Source organism: Thalassophryne amazonica, chromosome 14, assembly GCF_902500255.1.
Source record: "Thalassophryne amazonica chromosome 14, fThaAma1.1, whole genome shotgun sequence".
Taxonomy (NCBI): domain Eukaryota; kingdom Metazoa; phylum Chordata; class Actinopteri; order Batrachoidiformes; family Batrachoididae; genus Thalassophryne; species Thalassophryne amazonica.
Window position 1 is genome coordinate 77,737,108 of NC_047116.1, and position 17,502 is coordinate 77,754,609.

Sequence of the window (17,502 nt, forward strand, 5' to 3'; positions counted from 1 at the left end):
TAAAAACCCTGCAAATAAAACATGGATTACAAGACATCACTACCATTCATTAAAACATGACATTTTGTTTTAAAAGTAATCAGAGGAAAAAAAATATCTTACATCTCAGTGAATTTAAAAAGGTTTGGGGTCTACATTTAATTGAAAGCAGCTATACAAAGTGCAGTATTAAACATGCGTCACCAGGAGAGGACATATCTCCCCAGATCATCCAAGTACAGCCAAATGCTAAATATGAATGAAAGTGGTCAACTGGTTCTTAAGATGTCACGCTAACAAGTGAAAATGGACAGACAGACATGCTGATCACTCTTTGCCCCTGTATTTCATACCGAGGGAAACAAAAAGTCAAGTGAAAAGAACTCTGTAGAGCTATGCGACCAAGAAGAACTTATACCATAGTAAAATAATAATGTAATAACTATGGTCACATCTGGGAGGATGAGCAGGTGATGGGAAGGAAGCAGGTGCCTCAAAGATGAGGACCTCAGAAACTCAAAGGTGTGACTGGCAAAGGACAAAAAAGCAGGAAAATATAAGGTGCACATACCATGATGCAGCAACCCCCACCCCAAGACACACAAGGAACTTGTGCAAAGCGCCAAAGTTACATAGGAACTTTTTTCCAGCCATGACAAGGAATTAAAGTATTTTCAGATGTTGTTTTCCAAACTCAGGAGGTTGTATGTGGATAATTTTTTCTTCAGGATCATGTGATGATGAATTCCACGAACAGGTAAGACGTTTTGTTTATTTTCAGCCAGCTTTCAGCCAATCAATGGACAGCATTGATGGACGTATTTCGACTGATTTGTAAATTACATGAATGCCTGTAAAAATCCATAAATTAGCCGCATAATTGTTTAAGCCGCAGTGTTCAAAATGTATGAAAAAAGTAGCGACTTATACTCCAGAAATTACGGCGTGTGTGCGTGAAAATCCCCCATTGAGAGGTTGACATCATGCTGCTCTAACGGGATATTTGGTGTCATAGTATTGGAGAAGTTTTATGATTACAAGTACAAGTAAATGAACACGGGATTGAGCCGATATGCGATACTGGTATTGGGATCGTGCATCCCTACTTACAATGACAAAAATACTGGGAGCAGGAGAGTAAGGGTAGGCATTTATTTTAAATAGCTAGTAGAATGACACATTCAGTAAATAATTGTAGAAGAAACAGGTGGAAAAGGAAGGATGACATCATTATTGCCAGACTGAGAATTTGTCATACTTTCTTGAACAGTATTCTCTTCCTCCTAGGAAAGCCTCAGGAGGACTACATTTGGAATGTCCACAGCCAGAGACAGTGCAGCATGTCCTCATAAATATTCCAGAGAAAGACAAGAGCTTCTCTCATAATTTAAAAGAACTGGCTTGAAAAAAGTTTCTGTAGAAGTATTTTAGTCAGAGGGTCTAGTGGGAGGGGGAAGTGTTGGTTTTTTAAATACTTGAAAGACACTGGACTCATCGAGAAGATTTAGTGCTGCTATAATGGACTGATCCAAAAGGTTGCTTATTAATTAATCCAAAACCCAGACAGAGCTTTAATTCATTTGAAAGCTTGACTCTTAGTCTTGTCCATCCAAATTGGAAGTCCCAAAAACCAGTTTTATTTGTTATTATCTATCGTCCACCTGGTTGTTACTGTGAGTTTCTTTGTGAATTTTCAGACCTTTTGTCTGACTTAGTGCTTAGCTCAGATAAGATAATTATAGTGAGTGATTTTAACATCCACACAGATGCTGAGAATGACAGCCTCAACGCTGCATTTAATCTATTATTAGACTCAATTGGCTTTGCTCAAAATGTAAATGAGTCCACCCACCACTTTAATCATACCTTAGATCTTGTTCTGACTTATGGTATGGAAATTGAAGACTTAACAGTATTCCCTGAAAACTTCCTTCTGTCTGATCATTTGTTAATAACATTTACATTTACTCCGATGGACTACCCAGCAGTGGGGAATAAGTTTCATTACACTAGAAGTCTTTCAGAAAGCGCTGTAACTAAGTTTAAGGATATGATTCCTTCTTTATGTTCTCTAATGCCATATACCAACACAGTGCAGAATAGCTACCTAAACTCTGTGAGTGAGATAGAGTATCTCGTCAATAGTTTTACATCCTCATTGAAGACAACTTTGGATGCTGTAGCTCCTCTGAAAAAGAAAGCCTTAAATCAGAAGTGCCTGACTCCGTGGTATAACTCACAAACTCGCAGCTTAAAGCAGATAACCCGTAAGTTGGAGAGGAAATGGTGTCTCACTGATTTAGAAGATCTTCACTTAGCCTGGAAAAAGCGTCTGTTGCTCTATAAAAAAGCCCTCCGTAAAGCTAGGACATCTTTCTACTCATCACTAATTGAAGAAAATAAGAACAACCCCAGGTTTCTTTTCAGCACTGTAGCCAGGCTGACAAAGAGTCAGAGCTCTATTGAGATGAGTATTCCTTTAACTTTAACTAGTAATGACTTCATGACTTTCTTTGCTAATAAAATTTTAACTATTAGAGAAAAAATTACTCATAACCATCCCAAAGACATATCGTTATCTTTGGCTGCTTCCAGTGATGCCGGTATTTGGTTAGACTCTCTCTCCGATTGTTCTGTCTGAGTTATTTTCATTAGTTACTTCCTCCAAACCATCAACATGTCTATTAGACCCCATTCCTACCAGGCTGCTCAAGGAAGCCCTACCATTAATTAATCCTTCGATCTTAAATATGATCAATTTATCTTTATTAGTTGGCTATGTACCACAGGCTTTTAAGGTGGCAGTAATTAAACCATTACTTAAAAAGCCATCACTTGACCCAGCTATCGTAGCTAATTATAGGCCAATCTCAAACCTTCCTTTTCTCTCAAAAATTCTTGAAAGGATAGTTGTAAAGCAGCTAACTGATCATCTGCAGAGGAATGGTCTATTTGAAGAGTTTCAGTCAGGTTTTAGAATTCATCATAGTACAGAAACAGCATTAGTGAAGGTTACAAATTATCTTTTTATGGCCTCAGACAGTGGACTCATCTCTGTGCTTGTTCTGTTAGACCTCAGTGCTGCTTTTGATACTGTTGACCATAAAATTTTATTACAGAGATTAGAGCATGCTATAGGTATTAAAGGCACTGCGCTGCGGTGGTTTGAATCATATTTATCTAATAGATTACAATTTGTTCATGTAAATGGGGAATCTTCTTCACAGACTAAGGTTAATTATGGAGTTCCACAAGGTTCTGTGCTAGGACCAATTTTATTCACTTTATACATGTTTCCCTTAGGTAGTATTATTAGACAGCATTGCTTAAATTTTCATTGTTACGCAGATGATACCCAGCTTTATCTATCCATGAAGCCAGAGGACACACACCAATTAGCTAAACTGCAGGATTGTCTTACAGACATAAAGACATGGATGACCTCTAATTTCCTGCTTTTAAACTCAGATAAAACTGAAGTTATTGTACTTGGCCCCACAAATCTTAGAAACATGGTGTCTAACCAGATCCTTACTCTGGATGGCATTACCCTGACCTCTAGTAATACTGTGAGAAATCTTGGAGTCATTTTTGATCAGGATATGTCATTCAATGCACATATTAAACAAATATGTAGGACTGCTTTTTTGCATTTGCGCAATATCTCTAAAATTAGAAAGGTCTTGTCTCAGAGTGATGCTGAAAAACTAATTCATGCATTTATTTCCTCAGAGAAAAGAGTGTTTCTTTCTCTTTTTGCTCTGTATGCACCACTCTGCATTTAATCATTAGTGATTGATCTCTGCTCCCCTCCACAGCATGTCTTTTTCCTGGTTCTCTCCCTCAGCCCCAACCAGTCCCAGCAGAAGACTGCCCCTCCGTGAGCCTGGTTCTGCTTGAGGTTTCTTCCTGTTAAAAGGGAGTTTTTCCTTCCCACTGTCTCCAAGTGCTTGCTCACAGGGGGACGTTTTGACCGTTGGGGTTTTCCCGTAATTATTGTATGGCCTTGCCTTACAATATAAAGCTTACAATATAATGATTTGATATGATTTGATTTTGGCAGTAATGCAGCAATAAGGATTCCGGCTGCTATTAAACGCCATAGAAGAAGACAAGGTGCGCTTGATTTCTTCACAGGGCCACATTTAGAGGACGGAGTACATTTCCACATTTCCAAAATGCCTCAAGAAACCACCAAAAAAATATGCCATCAGATAAGTGCCAAAATCACACTCGCATAAAAAAATGCGGATTATATTATTTTACGCACGTAGATATTAACTGTGCGAGAGGAAACTGCTCCTCAAACAAGGAAAAGGTTAACTTATGGCACTATGGGGGTGGGAACCAGGTCAGTCATAATCTATCTCAATGACATTCAAAAATGTCAGCAGACCTTGTGTCTGATATTTATACTGTAAGTGCACAGATCCACATCACTAAGATCACTGATCATGGCTTTAGTGCCACTGCATCACATCTTGTTTCACATGAAACTACAGTACCTGCAAGAAGAACAGCTTCTGTGTGATCTCCTGGATAAGTTCCTCAGAAACATCCTCTGGAAAGAACTTTGCTCTGAATTTGAACTGCAGCGGATTCTCCTTTTTCACATCCTGCTGGGTCACCTGAAGAAAACCAGGGACGTGATTTAGTAACAGAGAAATGTGAGGAAAAGCAAACCCTTAGGCTGAAGCTGAAGGGTTCGAGATGCTCTGAAATGCATTCTACTACATTTCTACTACATGTGAGCACATGGAAAGTTGTGCACCCAGCAGCAGAGAGAAAAAAAATAAAACACCACAATTTATAATACTGAATTCCGGTTATAGAGCTGATTTATCCTCCACGTAGATGTACACCAGGAAGTAATGTGTGGATTACTGTCCTCTCTTTCATGTTTTACACAAATTACCTGATGTGCTCATCTCATAAAGAGCAGGCCAGCTCCCTTGTCATGAAGAACCAGGCCCTCACATCGTGAACACACACAGCCAGCATGGCGTGCCCAGCACGCAGCGATCTGCTGTAAATGTGTTCTGTGATTAAATTATTACAATGTGGGGAAATCCCACAGTGACACACGCCTTGCTGGGGCATCCCGTGGGGTGATTTCCTGCATAACACGAAATTCACCAGTGTTGCGGTGCACTGATGCAGCGGTCAGCTGAAGCAATGTGTTTTAATTTATTTCCACATGAGGACAGCATGCCAACATTTGCACTTCATGCTGTAGTTATGTGACTTAATGTCCTACAAGTCACTGCAGGTGTTCCTGGGCTGTGACTTGTGAGCACAGATATCTGAACAGCTGCACGTCGCGGGGGACACGCCCACCTCTGTCAGCAGACCTCGGCAGGTCACAGAAAAAAAAAAAAAAAAAAGGCTCACTCTCTGTTGCTTTGTTCTGTGATTTTAATGTAATGTATGTATTACGTGTCCTGCATCTGTCTGATGTCTGTTTTTAATTTGACACCTTGCGTGCACAGTAACGACCAGCTGACAGTCTGTGTTCAGCTGACAGGCGGTGTATGTCCATAGCAAACCATATGAGCAACACGATCACACAAGAATGAGTTTACGCCTTCACCCTTATTTGTTTTATTTAATTTCCACTTTTTCTGCCTGTCCTGTAAACTACAATTTGCGTGGTGGAAGTGACATCAGCCGGCTGGGCAGCTTCACACCGTGCTGCGCACTCAGACGCTGGCTGGTCCTCATGAGAGCGTGTGCGCCCGCACACACATGTGCACTGCATGTTCTCCAGCGCAGCTGCAAGACACAGCGGTCAGGTCGTACAGCACCACACTGCGCTGGACAGCGACAGCTGACAATGTTGGATTCATGGTGTGTGTGTGTTGCTTGTGGTGGGGGACAGCACACTCCACAAGCCATTTGTGTGTGTCTGGGGGGGGGGGGTTGGCACAGTTACACCCATGTGTGTTGCTAGGTGATGACACAATCATGTTGCACTTTGAAAATTTTCACAGACAGGTCAAATGTGGTCACCTGCTGTCTACTATCATACCATGAGCGCGAATAGCCATGCCTTTTCTAAGTGTGCAGCAATTGGTGTTAGATGTTCGTGTGCGAATTTGGCCGACACCTGCCAAGAGTGGGATCGAATGAGCACGCAGAGGGCATTCGCTGTTTTTCGGCCACTTGTGTGCGCAAATGATTGTAGTGACAGCTGTACGAGGCATTTGAGGCAGCTCCGATTTCTCACGAATGGCATGCATTTCCTCCTTCGTGCGCTAGGCTAGTCAGCTTCAATTGTGTTACGTGTGAAGGGGCACTAACATTTTAAAGTGTGAGGGTTTACTTGAAATGCAGTTCATTTGCTATGTTGAGAACAGGAGTAGACAGAAAAAATATTGGTGGTTCTGTTTTAAAACTCACCTTCTTGTTGAGTTTGAGCCATGTGATGTAGCCTTTACTGTCTGTGTACTGCAGGCCAAAGAACCACACCTCCCTCAGTCCTACCGTTTTCACCACCTGAAACACAGCAAAACTGCACAATTTTACCCATTTGAAGGATCTGGCGGAAGCTAATTTCCTAAAATGCACATCCCAGAACGTTGTAAGACATCCTCCAAACAGAGTTTTAGATGGCGTGCATGTGCCTTAAGAATGAACAACAGTCTAATAGACCATTGTTACATTCTCAAGGCACATGCTCAGTATTGCATAAATCTTGTGTGAGCTCCCACCTCCACTGTTGGCATGGGGAGCGTTAAGTGCCTATTTGTCCAAAACGAGTAGGAGGAGCACATCTCACAGCTTATTCCACAGAGCACTGTTCTGCTACGTTGCCCAATGCCCATGATCCAAAAAAGTGCTAAAACAGGATGAAACGACTTCATCCGGCTTGCCTCTTAACAGTGTGGCTTATAAAGTGCAGACCTGGCAAACCACCCAAAAACGACAGTAAAGAACAGACGCTCCCCGACTTACAGTGCACGTTTTACTGTTTCTAAATGGTTGAAAAATATTCAGTTGGTGTTTTGTTTTCATGACTACTAGAGCAGTACACTTGAATGTTTTTGATGAATAAATGGAGCGTTGCGTTTTTATAACATTCTGCAATCTGTCTGACAAAGTTCCCTGATGGAAAACGCCGGTCTTTTACGGCTTTCCTCCCAAATACAGCTATCATTTGTGCGAATCATGTTTGAATCAAGGCATTAAATGTACTTTCACACAAACTACTTTTATTGTAGTAATACTGAATTATTTGGCAGCGCATACACGGTGCCAATGTTATCTACTAAATATTGTCTTATAGTAGGGGTGTCGGAAAAAAAAAAATCGATTCACGTCCGAATCGCGATTCTTATTTATTATGATTCTGAATCGATCCAAAATGTCCAAGAATCGATTTTTAAAAAGCATTTTTTAAACATTTTCTTGCTTACACGCTGTGTGTACTGTTTGTCACTACAGCATCCCCGCGAGGGGGGGGGGGGGGGGGGTCTGGCGTGCTTCAAACACTTGTGAGCTGCAGAGCTCAGTGGCTGAAGCTTAGCATGGCAGACGAAGAGCTAATTCAGCCAGCACCATCTTTGCTGAAGGCAAATGTTTGGGCGCATTTTGGATTTTATTATTTGCTGCGTAAGAAGGAGCTTGACATGACTTATGCAGTGTGCAAAATCTGCTAAATGAAAGTCAAGTACTTCGGAAACACTTGAAATTCGCAAGCCCACATGCTACGCCATCACCCGGAGCTAAACGGAGCGGAGCAGCGGTCTCTGCCGACTACCGAACAGCGCTTCACTAAACTGCCAGCCAACTCCGAACGAGCAAAGCAGATAAGTAAATTTACATCTACAATCACTTGATTAACCTTGTAAAGCTGCATTTTCTTAAACACAAACATTTTTTAAGTAATATAACTATTTCTAAGAGCTCTTTGAATCGAAAATCGATTCTGAATCAAATCATCACCCCAAGAATCGGAATTGAATTGAATCATGAGTTGTTGTACGATTCACATCCCTATCTTATAGTTCTGACTGTCACATCTGGGACACGTTTAAGGGACTTTGTTCACCTTTGTTTAGGCGATACAAGCATTTGTTGCAGTGTTATCCCTAGATTTTGTCATGTCCGTGTATGTACACGGAGGATGCATGCCCACATTAAAGGTTCTGCTCCCCACAGCGTTCCACATGAGCAACTTGCGGAGTACTCAGTTTGCATGAGCTAAACAATGTAACAACAGTGTAATATACAAAAAACATGCCTGACACCATCACCGACACTTTTGCATGATTCTAATTCGCATTTTCAATGGACCCATTTTACTGACAGATTAGCGATCAAATCTAGAAGCATGTGCTAGTGCCACTCATAGCTGCATACACCACCTCACAGAACCAGACTGACAACCACGAAGGCAGCTTCAACTCATGACTTTTAATAAATATGCCCTTCACAATTTTGAAGAACTTTCTTCAGAAGAACTCATGAAAATGTAGCTGCAGTTTGTGGAAGCGACCAGCCACTCTCTGCTCCATTCCAACTAGAGACAAACGGGACTGTGAAATAAAAATTGTGAAATCGGAGGAAAATTTGCAGGGGGTCTGAGGGGCACAGCTCCCGATCAGCCGGGGTTTAGGGCCCGCATGGCCCCAGAAACCAAGTTAATTTTGTATCTAATGATACATTTTTAGCATCTCCTGGAATTAAGAAGTGCATGTTTAAATGAACCAAGATTCAACCTTTCATTTGTACTGTCAATGATAATGCTGAAATAACAGAATATGACATGTCAGATCCTTGTGTAAATTCCTGTAAATCCATTCAAAGCCACAATGTATTTTTTTTTGCCAATGAAAGAAAGTCTACATTAATTTAACCCTCTGGGGTCGTTGCTGTTGTATACGACGGCTAAGACCAAGTTTTACTAAATTATAAATAACTTTTGAATGATATGAGATAGAAACTTACTTTTTTTTTGCTGAAAAGGTAACTCCGCGGGCTTTCGAGCCACCCATCGACCAACTTTGCACCCCTCATAGAAGCTGTGTGATGACGTGCGCAATGTGAGTGTCCAATCGGAATTGGTTCACCATCACATGGTTTTCCAAAATCCATGGTAGGGCAGATTTACCTCACGTGAAAAGCCAAAGATCGTTTTCAGGAGTGATATGTTACTAGTTGGCCGGTTTGAATAGCCCCCTGGGTGCTCCAATGAGTACATACTATTAGTACATACTCAGTGTGCCCTGCGCCATTACATACAGCGAGATCAGTGAAAGCAGGAGCACACGGAGAGCCTCTGATGACAATCTCACATGCTCAAACAAAGAGTGTGTAACTATCAGGATTGTTCCACTAGTTTGCATGTGAATGTTACTGGATAACTCTGTTGCTTTCTCTGCGTAAAGCACTGTTTACCATATCAATGGACAACAAAACGCATAGACCATTTTGTATATATTGTTCAAAATGTTGTGTGCTGGGGGGGGTTTGGCTGGACAAGGTTGGGTTGTTTTGTGTTTATTTTCCTTCCCAGGTGATTTGGGGCTGTTCTCTGAGGAAAATGTGTTGCAGAAGAGTCTCTCTCCTCTGTTACGATGATTGGCTGCACCTGTTGCATTCTCGTGCGGCTCTCTATCAGGACAATCCATGACACCTGTGATGTTCACGTGCAGATCTGAGGACTTCCAGCTGGTACCAATGTAGTGATGAAGAACTACATTTAAATCAGCAGTGAGTTGGATAAGATTGCCGGAGAATACGACCTTGTGACGACCGTGTGGGGACGCTGAGGGCTGTTTCAGAGTCTGACATCGCGCCTGTGAAGGAGGACGAGGGTGAGAGGCAAACGTTGTCAGCACACGACAGAGGTGAATATTCTGAAAAGTTTATCGGTGAATGTAAATTGGCGTTTATACGCAGCTATAAGTAATTATTGGTGGAAATTGTTTGGCGTGCTCCTCACGGCAGTGGCGTGCGGATTAATGATCCTCCACTAGCTGTGAGCAGCAGCCTCTTTGAACTAAGTTTTGAAACCAGACCTAAACGTGTAGCTGATAAGTTTGCCTCTAAACAATATTTCGTAGTAATAAGTGTTGAATAATCTCATCTCTGTTCCTCCTTCGCAGAGTACAGTCTGGGAAAGTCACCTGGGGGGGGGGGGGGGGGGTGGGGGTGTTGGCGGAACTCCTGAGTCCTGAACATTCGGACTCCGACTGTTGAGACGCTGAGAGAGCGCGCCGCCTTTTCACCTCACCAGAACTCTAATTATTTAGTATTTCATGTATAGCACAAAGGGAGAAAAATGTGTTTTCTTTTTGGAACTGCTTCTGATTATTTCATGCTGGGTTCAGTCAGATACTGGACCGCTCCTCAATCCGCGTCTTATCCATAACACAAAATGTGCATTTGTGTTTATTGTGTGAACCTTTTTGTTTTTCAGTCTTTCACACAAGACCTCAAATTACCTTTCTAAAGTGTCAAAACAGTTGTTTATTATACGAGGTCTGTTAGAAAACTTTTTTTTTTTTCAAAAACCTGATGGATTTGAATCACGTGTGCTTGCATGAGCAAACCTTGAACCTTCGTGCGCATTAGGGTTATGACTACAAAACCTTTTTCAAAACTTTCATTTTCCTGATGTTGCATTTGATGAAGTTTTACCCATAGATCACTTTTTTGAAGTTTATTTCATTGGATCATGAAAAACCCTCCCGCACCTAGCACCGCATCACTTTTAAAAATACATGAGTTTACACAATACTATATAAAAATAACGTAACAAGAAAAGAATTAGCAAGTATCAAGAAATAACAAGAAAATATATACAAATAAATATTGCTAAAATATATTAATAAACAATAATTAAAAGAAATAAAAAATAAAGGTAAAATAGATAAAATTGATAACAGATAAAATATAATAGTATTCAGATGATCATCTCTGACACAACAGCAGTCAATACTGGTCGCAAAAATGGTGTTGTAGCCAGGCTTCAGAGAACATTTCAAGACAAGGGATTCGATGAACCTTAATACATCGGCTGCCAACACCACATTCTTGATCTTGTTCTGCGACGTGTTGGACTTCTTTTTTCCTATACGGTCACCTAACATTAACTATGAGTTTATTGATGAGATTTTGGAACAGTATGATGATCTGCAAAATGCACACATGGGCACAGAAGTGATAACAGAGTATGAGAACCTTGGCTGGAGAGATGATTTTAAATTCCCTTTTAAGCTTTGTGAAGCATACAAGTTTTACAAAACGAAGGAAAAATGGCCTCGCATCAAATGGCACAAGCTGCCAACACTCACAGTGCCAGGTTGAACTCATGAGGAATTTTTGCACTTCTTGCATTTTTCCTTCTTCCAAACTGGCGAGAACAGCTGAGGGTAACTTGTGATTTCATTGCAACTACATGGTCACGAGCCTGGTTTTCTAACCAACACTATTAAGAGATGGATTATGAAGACCTGCTGTCAGCAATATCCAAACTTAAGTGTCCCAAAGATGTGAAATGCTTCTCTACTCACTGGAAAAAGGAACTATCAGTGCTTGATGTGCCTCGCTCCAACATAGTAGCTGAGACGGCTGTAAGGTTGATGGAGGAGGTTCGTTCTACTTGTAAAACAGATAACTATCTTAACAGCAAATTTATTAACACTAATACACAAATCTGAAACACTATTAAAAATACTACAAATGCTATATGTACTCATTTTCATGTATTCCTTGTGTATTGTATGTAAAAGTGACATGTTATAATAAAGAGTGTTTGAGCCGCTAGGTGTTTTAATGTGAAATATGAAACTGTCTTAGGTGCGGGAGGTTTTTTCAAGGTCTGGCAAAACCAAAGTAATTTTTGTGAGTTTTAGTTAAAAGTTCATCATTTATAACCACAGGCTAATAAATTTGAGATTTGTCATAACCCTAGTGCGCATGTGTGATTTTTTTCACGCCTGTCGGTTGCGTCACTTCCTTGTAAGCAGCAATTGTGTGAGGATGGGTGGAGTCTCTCGTCATTTTTTCTTTGTAAGGAAATGGCAGAATGACTGGAGCAGTGCGACTGCATCAAATTTTGTTAGAAACTGGGCCACAGCCAGGTGGAAACCATTCGGATTATTCAGACGGGTTTCAGTGACGATCCTCTCAGCATCACACAGATTAAGGAGCGGTACAACCGGTTTAAAGACGGCCGCACAACGGTGGAGGGCCGTCGTGTGATTATCCGAGAAATTGCGGAAGAGGTGGACATCAGCACTTTTTCAGCACATTCCACTGTGAAAGAAGATTTTGCCATGAAAAGAGCGGCGGCGAAATTCATCGGCACGATGCTGGTGGCACAGCAAAAGCAGCTCCGTGTTGAAGTCTCACAGGACATGCCCTGACATGCCCAGATCTTGCACCATTCGGAAGATTCAGACGGCTTTCGGTGGCTTTTCAGTCATGTGACTATCCGAGAAATTGTGGATGAGGTGGACATGCCACAACATGTCCTGTGAGGCTTCATCACGGAGGCGCTGTTGCTGCGCTGTTGCTACGCTTCTTGCATAGTTACTCAGTTTTTTTGAGAATTGCCAACTCCAGACAGATTTACCATACAGTAACATATGGTTTGTGTTTCTTAATGATTACACAAATGAAGTACAAGATGTCCATGTATCCATTCCCTGACTTGTGGAAAAAAACAAACAAACAAACAAAAAAAAAACCCTGATTATAAAAGTGATGATTTGTATTTACTATAATCCTCATATTTCATGTGTCCAATTACAACAGACTTCTGAAAGGGATTGTGGATATAAATGTAATTCCTGAATGGTTAAAATATTTTTGTTCAACCCCTTGAATAAAGTAAAAAAAAAAAAAATTAATATAAAAAAAAAGTGTCATTGCCCATCTAGTCCTGTACCTGACCGTATGCATGGTGGCGGCCGTCCAATATTGGCAATGTCAATATATATAGCCTTACATGTAGGTCTGTGGTTCAATTTGATTAAACTGACCAGCAGATAAAGCTATGTAATGCAAGAAATGCAGTCTAATAAAGTATGTGTTAAGGACCGAAGCAAAAGACTTGTTCTTCTCTCTGCTCCTTTTCATTCTGGCAATGGAGATGCTTTATTTCTGCTTTTCTGTTTTGTTTTTTCTTTTAAATGAATGAAATGAATGAAAAAACGAAAAAATGAAAATAATTCAAGAAGTTAACATGTTGTTGTTGCTGTTGTTCAACTTTCAGCAGCACCACTTTGTTCAGGGTCACCACAGCGAATCCAGCACAGATCTGCACTGGGATTTGGCACAAGTTTTATGCCAGCCCTTCCTGATGCAACTCCAGTTTTTATCAGGAGAAACAGACACGGCCTACCCCTGGTCTTCCTAAGAGGTCTCCTATCCAAGTACCAACCAGCTTCTGAGATCTGACAGGATCAGGCTGACACAGAGGAGATGAGCTGCAATTCAAGAAGTTATACATTTTAATGTAACGCAATGCTAAAATAGCCTTGGCTGTATCAGTATTGTGTACTGTATAATTTGCAGTTGTTTAATTATTAATATCCTATTGTCTTACGTATAATTTGTACATGTTCAATAAAGCCCCTCTATCAATCAATCAATCAATCAAAAACATTTTTTTCAGAGCGGAAGTTGTGCAAATTAAGGAATATTTGTAGCTCACCTTCTGTGCATTTGCAGGTAGTTAATGAGACAAATTTAACTCCATAGGAAGTGAGCTCTAAGTTAGCATACATGCCAACGTCTTCAAAATGTCTTGTGAATCACTCCAGGGGTGTTATCGAGTTACAAAAACAGCATTTTCAGTTTTAAAAGTGTTTATTTCTCACCTTCTATTTTGCGCAAAATGTAAGTAATGTTTGTGAGCTTTCCAATGAGTTTGTCAAAAAATGAATGCTTTAACGAGGCAGGCCACTTGAAATATGAATCGCTGCATCCCATAGATGATCTTCCATCTCTCAATTTGTTTTTATTAGTCTAGTTATAAATGCTGATAACTAATCTGCTGTATTTGTAAAGCACATCAGTAACCAAAACACATAATGTTCAAAGTTACAGTTATGTGTCGACGCTGAACATGTTCAGCATGTTTAGCCATGAATTTGCATTTTCCCATAATGTGAAAAGATTTACATTTTTGATCAAAATCTCTGTTTTTACTTGTATAACAGCATTACACTTGTGTAAAAATGTTATCCAGTCTCCTTCAAATTCTTTGACCGTAAAATCGAGACAAAAGAAAAACAGAAACTTGGCCACAACATAAATATTACTCTATAACTTTTATCTTCTTTAACTTGAATAAGAAGCAATTTGAACAGAAATCAAAGGACCCTGAAAGCCGTCCTTTCTGTCCTCAGACCGTACAGACACACACCAGATACCTAACACTCATTCTCTTTGAACTCCCATTTAGGACAATGAGCTCTCTGTCATCTCTAAAGCCAGTACTGATCCAAAGCCAGCCGAGCACCCGCTGGCACTCATGCAGGCTCACATCCATTAGTGCTGTGGACAAAGCCCTGGGATTCTTCTAGAAGGTCACAGGGGTCACTAAAAGGACACGACGAATACTTTCTGCATGAGCACCATATTCACATTCATACTTTCGAAAAGAATAACTTTATTTAGTTACTTTTTTAGTTTAACATAATTCAAACAAACAACAAAAAGATGAAAAAATAAACAAACATAAGATTAAGGCCAAACACTGTCAGTTCTTCCATTTTTTTCCCTTCATTTTCTTATTTACGGCATAAATTGTGCATAAAACACAAAACACCCATCATTCTCACACACACACACACACGAAAATGTCAGAGCAATGTTATATGATGAGATTACAGTGTGTCTTGTTTAAGTGTCATTAGTGCTGTAACTGTGACTACCGTGACATTAGTCTGAAAACTTCACCACCTCAGCCTGTGCACTGCTACACTTGTTTTTCATGAAACACTTTCTCACCCTCTGCGCTGTTATAATGTTCTCAAAAACTCCTTTCACACCAGAATCAGCACTGTTAAAAAGCCAATGTGTCATTTAAAAAAAGCATAAAATTCTGTGATTCTTAACATAACCCGAGTGATGGGTTGAAATTTTGATGAAAAAGAGTGCGTACAACATGCATCGTGACATCTGTCAGTGATGAGTGTGAGGGATTCTGAAAATATGTATAGTGTTCAGAATAATAGTAGTGCTATGAGTAAAAAGATTAATCCAGGTTTTGAGTATATTTCTTATTGTTACATGGGAAACAAGGTACCAGTAGATTCAGTAGATTCTCACAAATTCAACAAGACCAAGCATTCATGATATGCACACTCTTAAGGCTATGAAATTGGGCAATAAGTAAAAAAAAAAAAAAGTAGAAAAGAGGGTGTTCACAATAATAGTAGCATCTGCTGTTGACGCTACAAATTCAAAACTATTATGTTCAAACTGCTTTTTTTAGCAATCCAGTATTTAGTTGTATAACCACAGTTTTTCATGATTTCTTCACATCTGCGAGGCATTAATTTTGTTGGTTTGGAACCAAGAGTTTGCTTGTTTACTAGTGTGCTTGGGGTCATTGTCTTGTTGAAACACCCATTTCAAGGGCATGTCCTCTTCAGCATAAGGCAACATGACCTCTTCAAGTATTCTGACATATCCAAACTGATCCATGATACCTGGTATGCGATATATAGGCCCAACACCATAGTAGGAGAAACATGCCCATATCATGATGCTTGCACCACCATGCTTCACTGTCTTCACTGTGAACTGTGGCTTCAATTCAGAGTTTGGTGGTCATCTCATAAACTGTCTGCGGCCCTTGGACCCAAAAAGAATAATTTTACTCTCATCAGTCCACAAAATATTCCTCCATTTCTCTTTAGGCCAGTTGATGTGTTCTTTGGCAAACTGTAACCTCTTCTGCACGTCTTTTATTTAACAGAGGGACTTTGTGGGGGATTCTTGCAAATAAACATAGGTGTCTTCTAACTGTCACAGCACTTACAGGTAACTCCAGACTGTCTTTGATCATCCTGGAGATGATCAATGGGTGAGCCTTTGCCATTCCGGTTATTCTTCTATCCATTTTGATGGTTGTTTTCCATTTTCTTCCACGCGTCTGATTTTTTTTGTCCATTTGAAAGCATTGGAGATCATTGTAGATGAACAGCCTATAATTTTTTGCACCTGAGTATACGTTTTCCCCTCTCCAATCAACTTTTTAATCAAACTACGCTGTTCTTCTGAACAATGTCTTGAACGTCCCATTTTCCTCAGGCTTTCAAAGAGAAAAGCATGTTCAACAGGCGCTGGCTTCATCCTTAAATAGGGGACACCTGATTCACACCTGTTTGTTCCACAAAACTGACGAACTCACTGACTGAATGCCACACTACTATTATTGTGAACACCCCCTTTTCTACTTTTTTTTTTTTACTAACAGCCCAATTTCATAGCCTTAAGAGTGTGCATATCATGAATGCTTGGTCTTGTTGGATTTGTGAGAATCAAATCAAATCAAATCAATTTCATTTATATAGCACCAAATCACAACAAACAGTTGCCCCAAGGCACTTCATATTGCAAGGCAAAGCCATACAATAATTAATAACAGAAAAACCCCAACTGTCAAAACGACCCCCTGTGAGCAAGCACTTGGCGACAGTGGGAAGGAAAAACTCCCTTTTAACAGGAAGAAACCTCCAGCAGAACCAGGCTCAGGGAGGGGCAGTCTTCTGCTGGGACTGGTTGGGGCTGAGGGAGAGAACCAGGAAAAAGACATGCTGTGGAGGGGAGCAGAGATCAATCACTAATGATTAAATGCAGAGTGGGGCATACAGAGCAAAAAGAGAAGGAAACACTCAGTGCATCATGGGAACCCCCCAGCAGTCTAAGTCTATAGCAGCATAACTAAGGGATGGTTCAGGGTCACCTGATCCAGCCCTAACTATAAGCTTTAGCAAAAAGGAAAGTTTTAAGCCTAATCTTAAAAGTAGAGAGGGCGTCTGTCTCCCTGATCTGAATTGGGAGCTGGTTCCAGAGGAGAGGAGCCTGAAAGCTGAAGGCTCTGCCTCCCATTCTACTCTTACAAACCCTAGGAACAACAAGTAAGCCTGCAGTCTGAGAGTGAAGCGCTCTTTTGGGGTGATATGGTACTATGAGGTCCCTAAGATAAGATGGGACCTGATTATTCAAAACCTTATAAGTAAGAAGAAGAATTTTAAATTCTATTCTAGAATTAACAGGAAGCCAATGAAGAGAGGCCAATATGGTTGAAATATGCTCCATGTCTTTATGTCTGTAAGACAATCCTGCAGTTTAGCTAATTGGTGTGTGTCCTCTGGCTTCATGGATCGATAAAGCCGAGTATCATCTGCGTAACAATGAAAATTTAAGCAATGCTGTCTAATAATACTACCTAAGGGAAGCATGTATAAAGTGAATAAAATTGGTCCTAGCACAGAACCTTGTGGAACTCCATAATTAACCTTAGTCTATGAAGAAGATTCCCCATTTACATGAACA

At 40.4% G+C, this 17,502-nt stretch overlaps 1 protein-coding gene across 2 annotated transcripts in view; it reads right to left on the bottom strand.

The window, feature by feature from the left end:
- Nucleotides 1-17,502, bottom strand: part of LOC117524426 (radixin) — a 111,588-nt gene that overhangs the window by 19,601 nt on the left and 74,485 nt on the right. For both annotated transcript variants that reach the window (XM_034186202.1, XM_034186201.1), the window contains exons 4-5: nucleotides 6,379-6,474; nucleotides 4,485-4,607 (exon numbers count right to left, since the gene is read on the bottom strand). In XM_034186202.1, coding sequence (XP_034042093.1) covers nucleotides 4,485-4,607; nucleotides 6,379-6,474 — 219 coding nt within the window. The remainder of the gene's footprint in view (nucleotides 1-4,484; nucleotides 4,608-6,378; nucleotides 6,475-17,502) is intronic.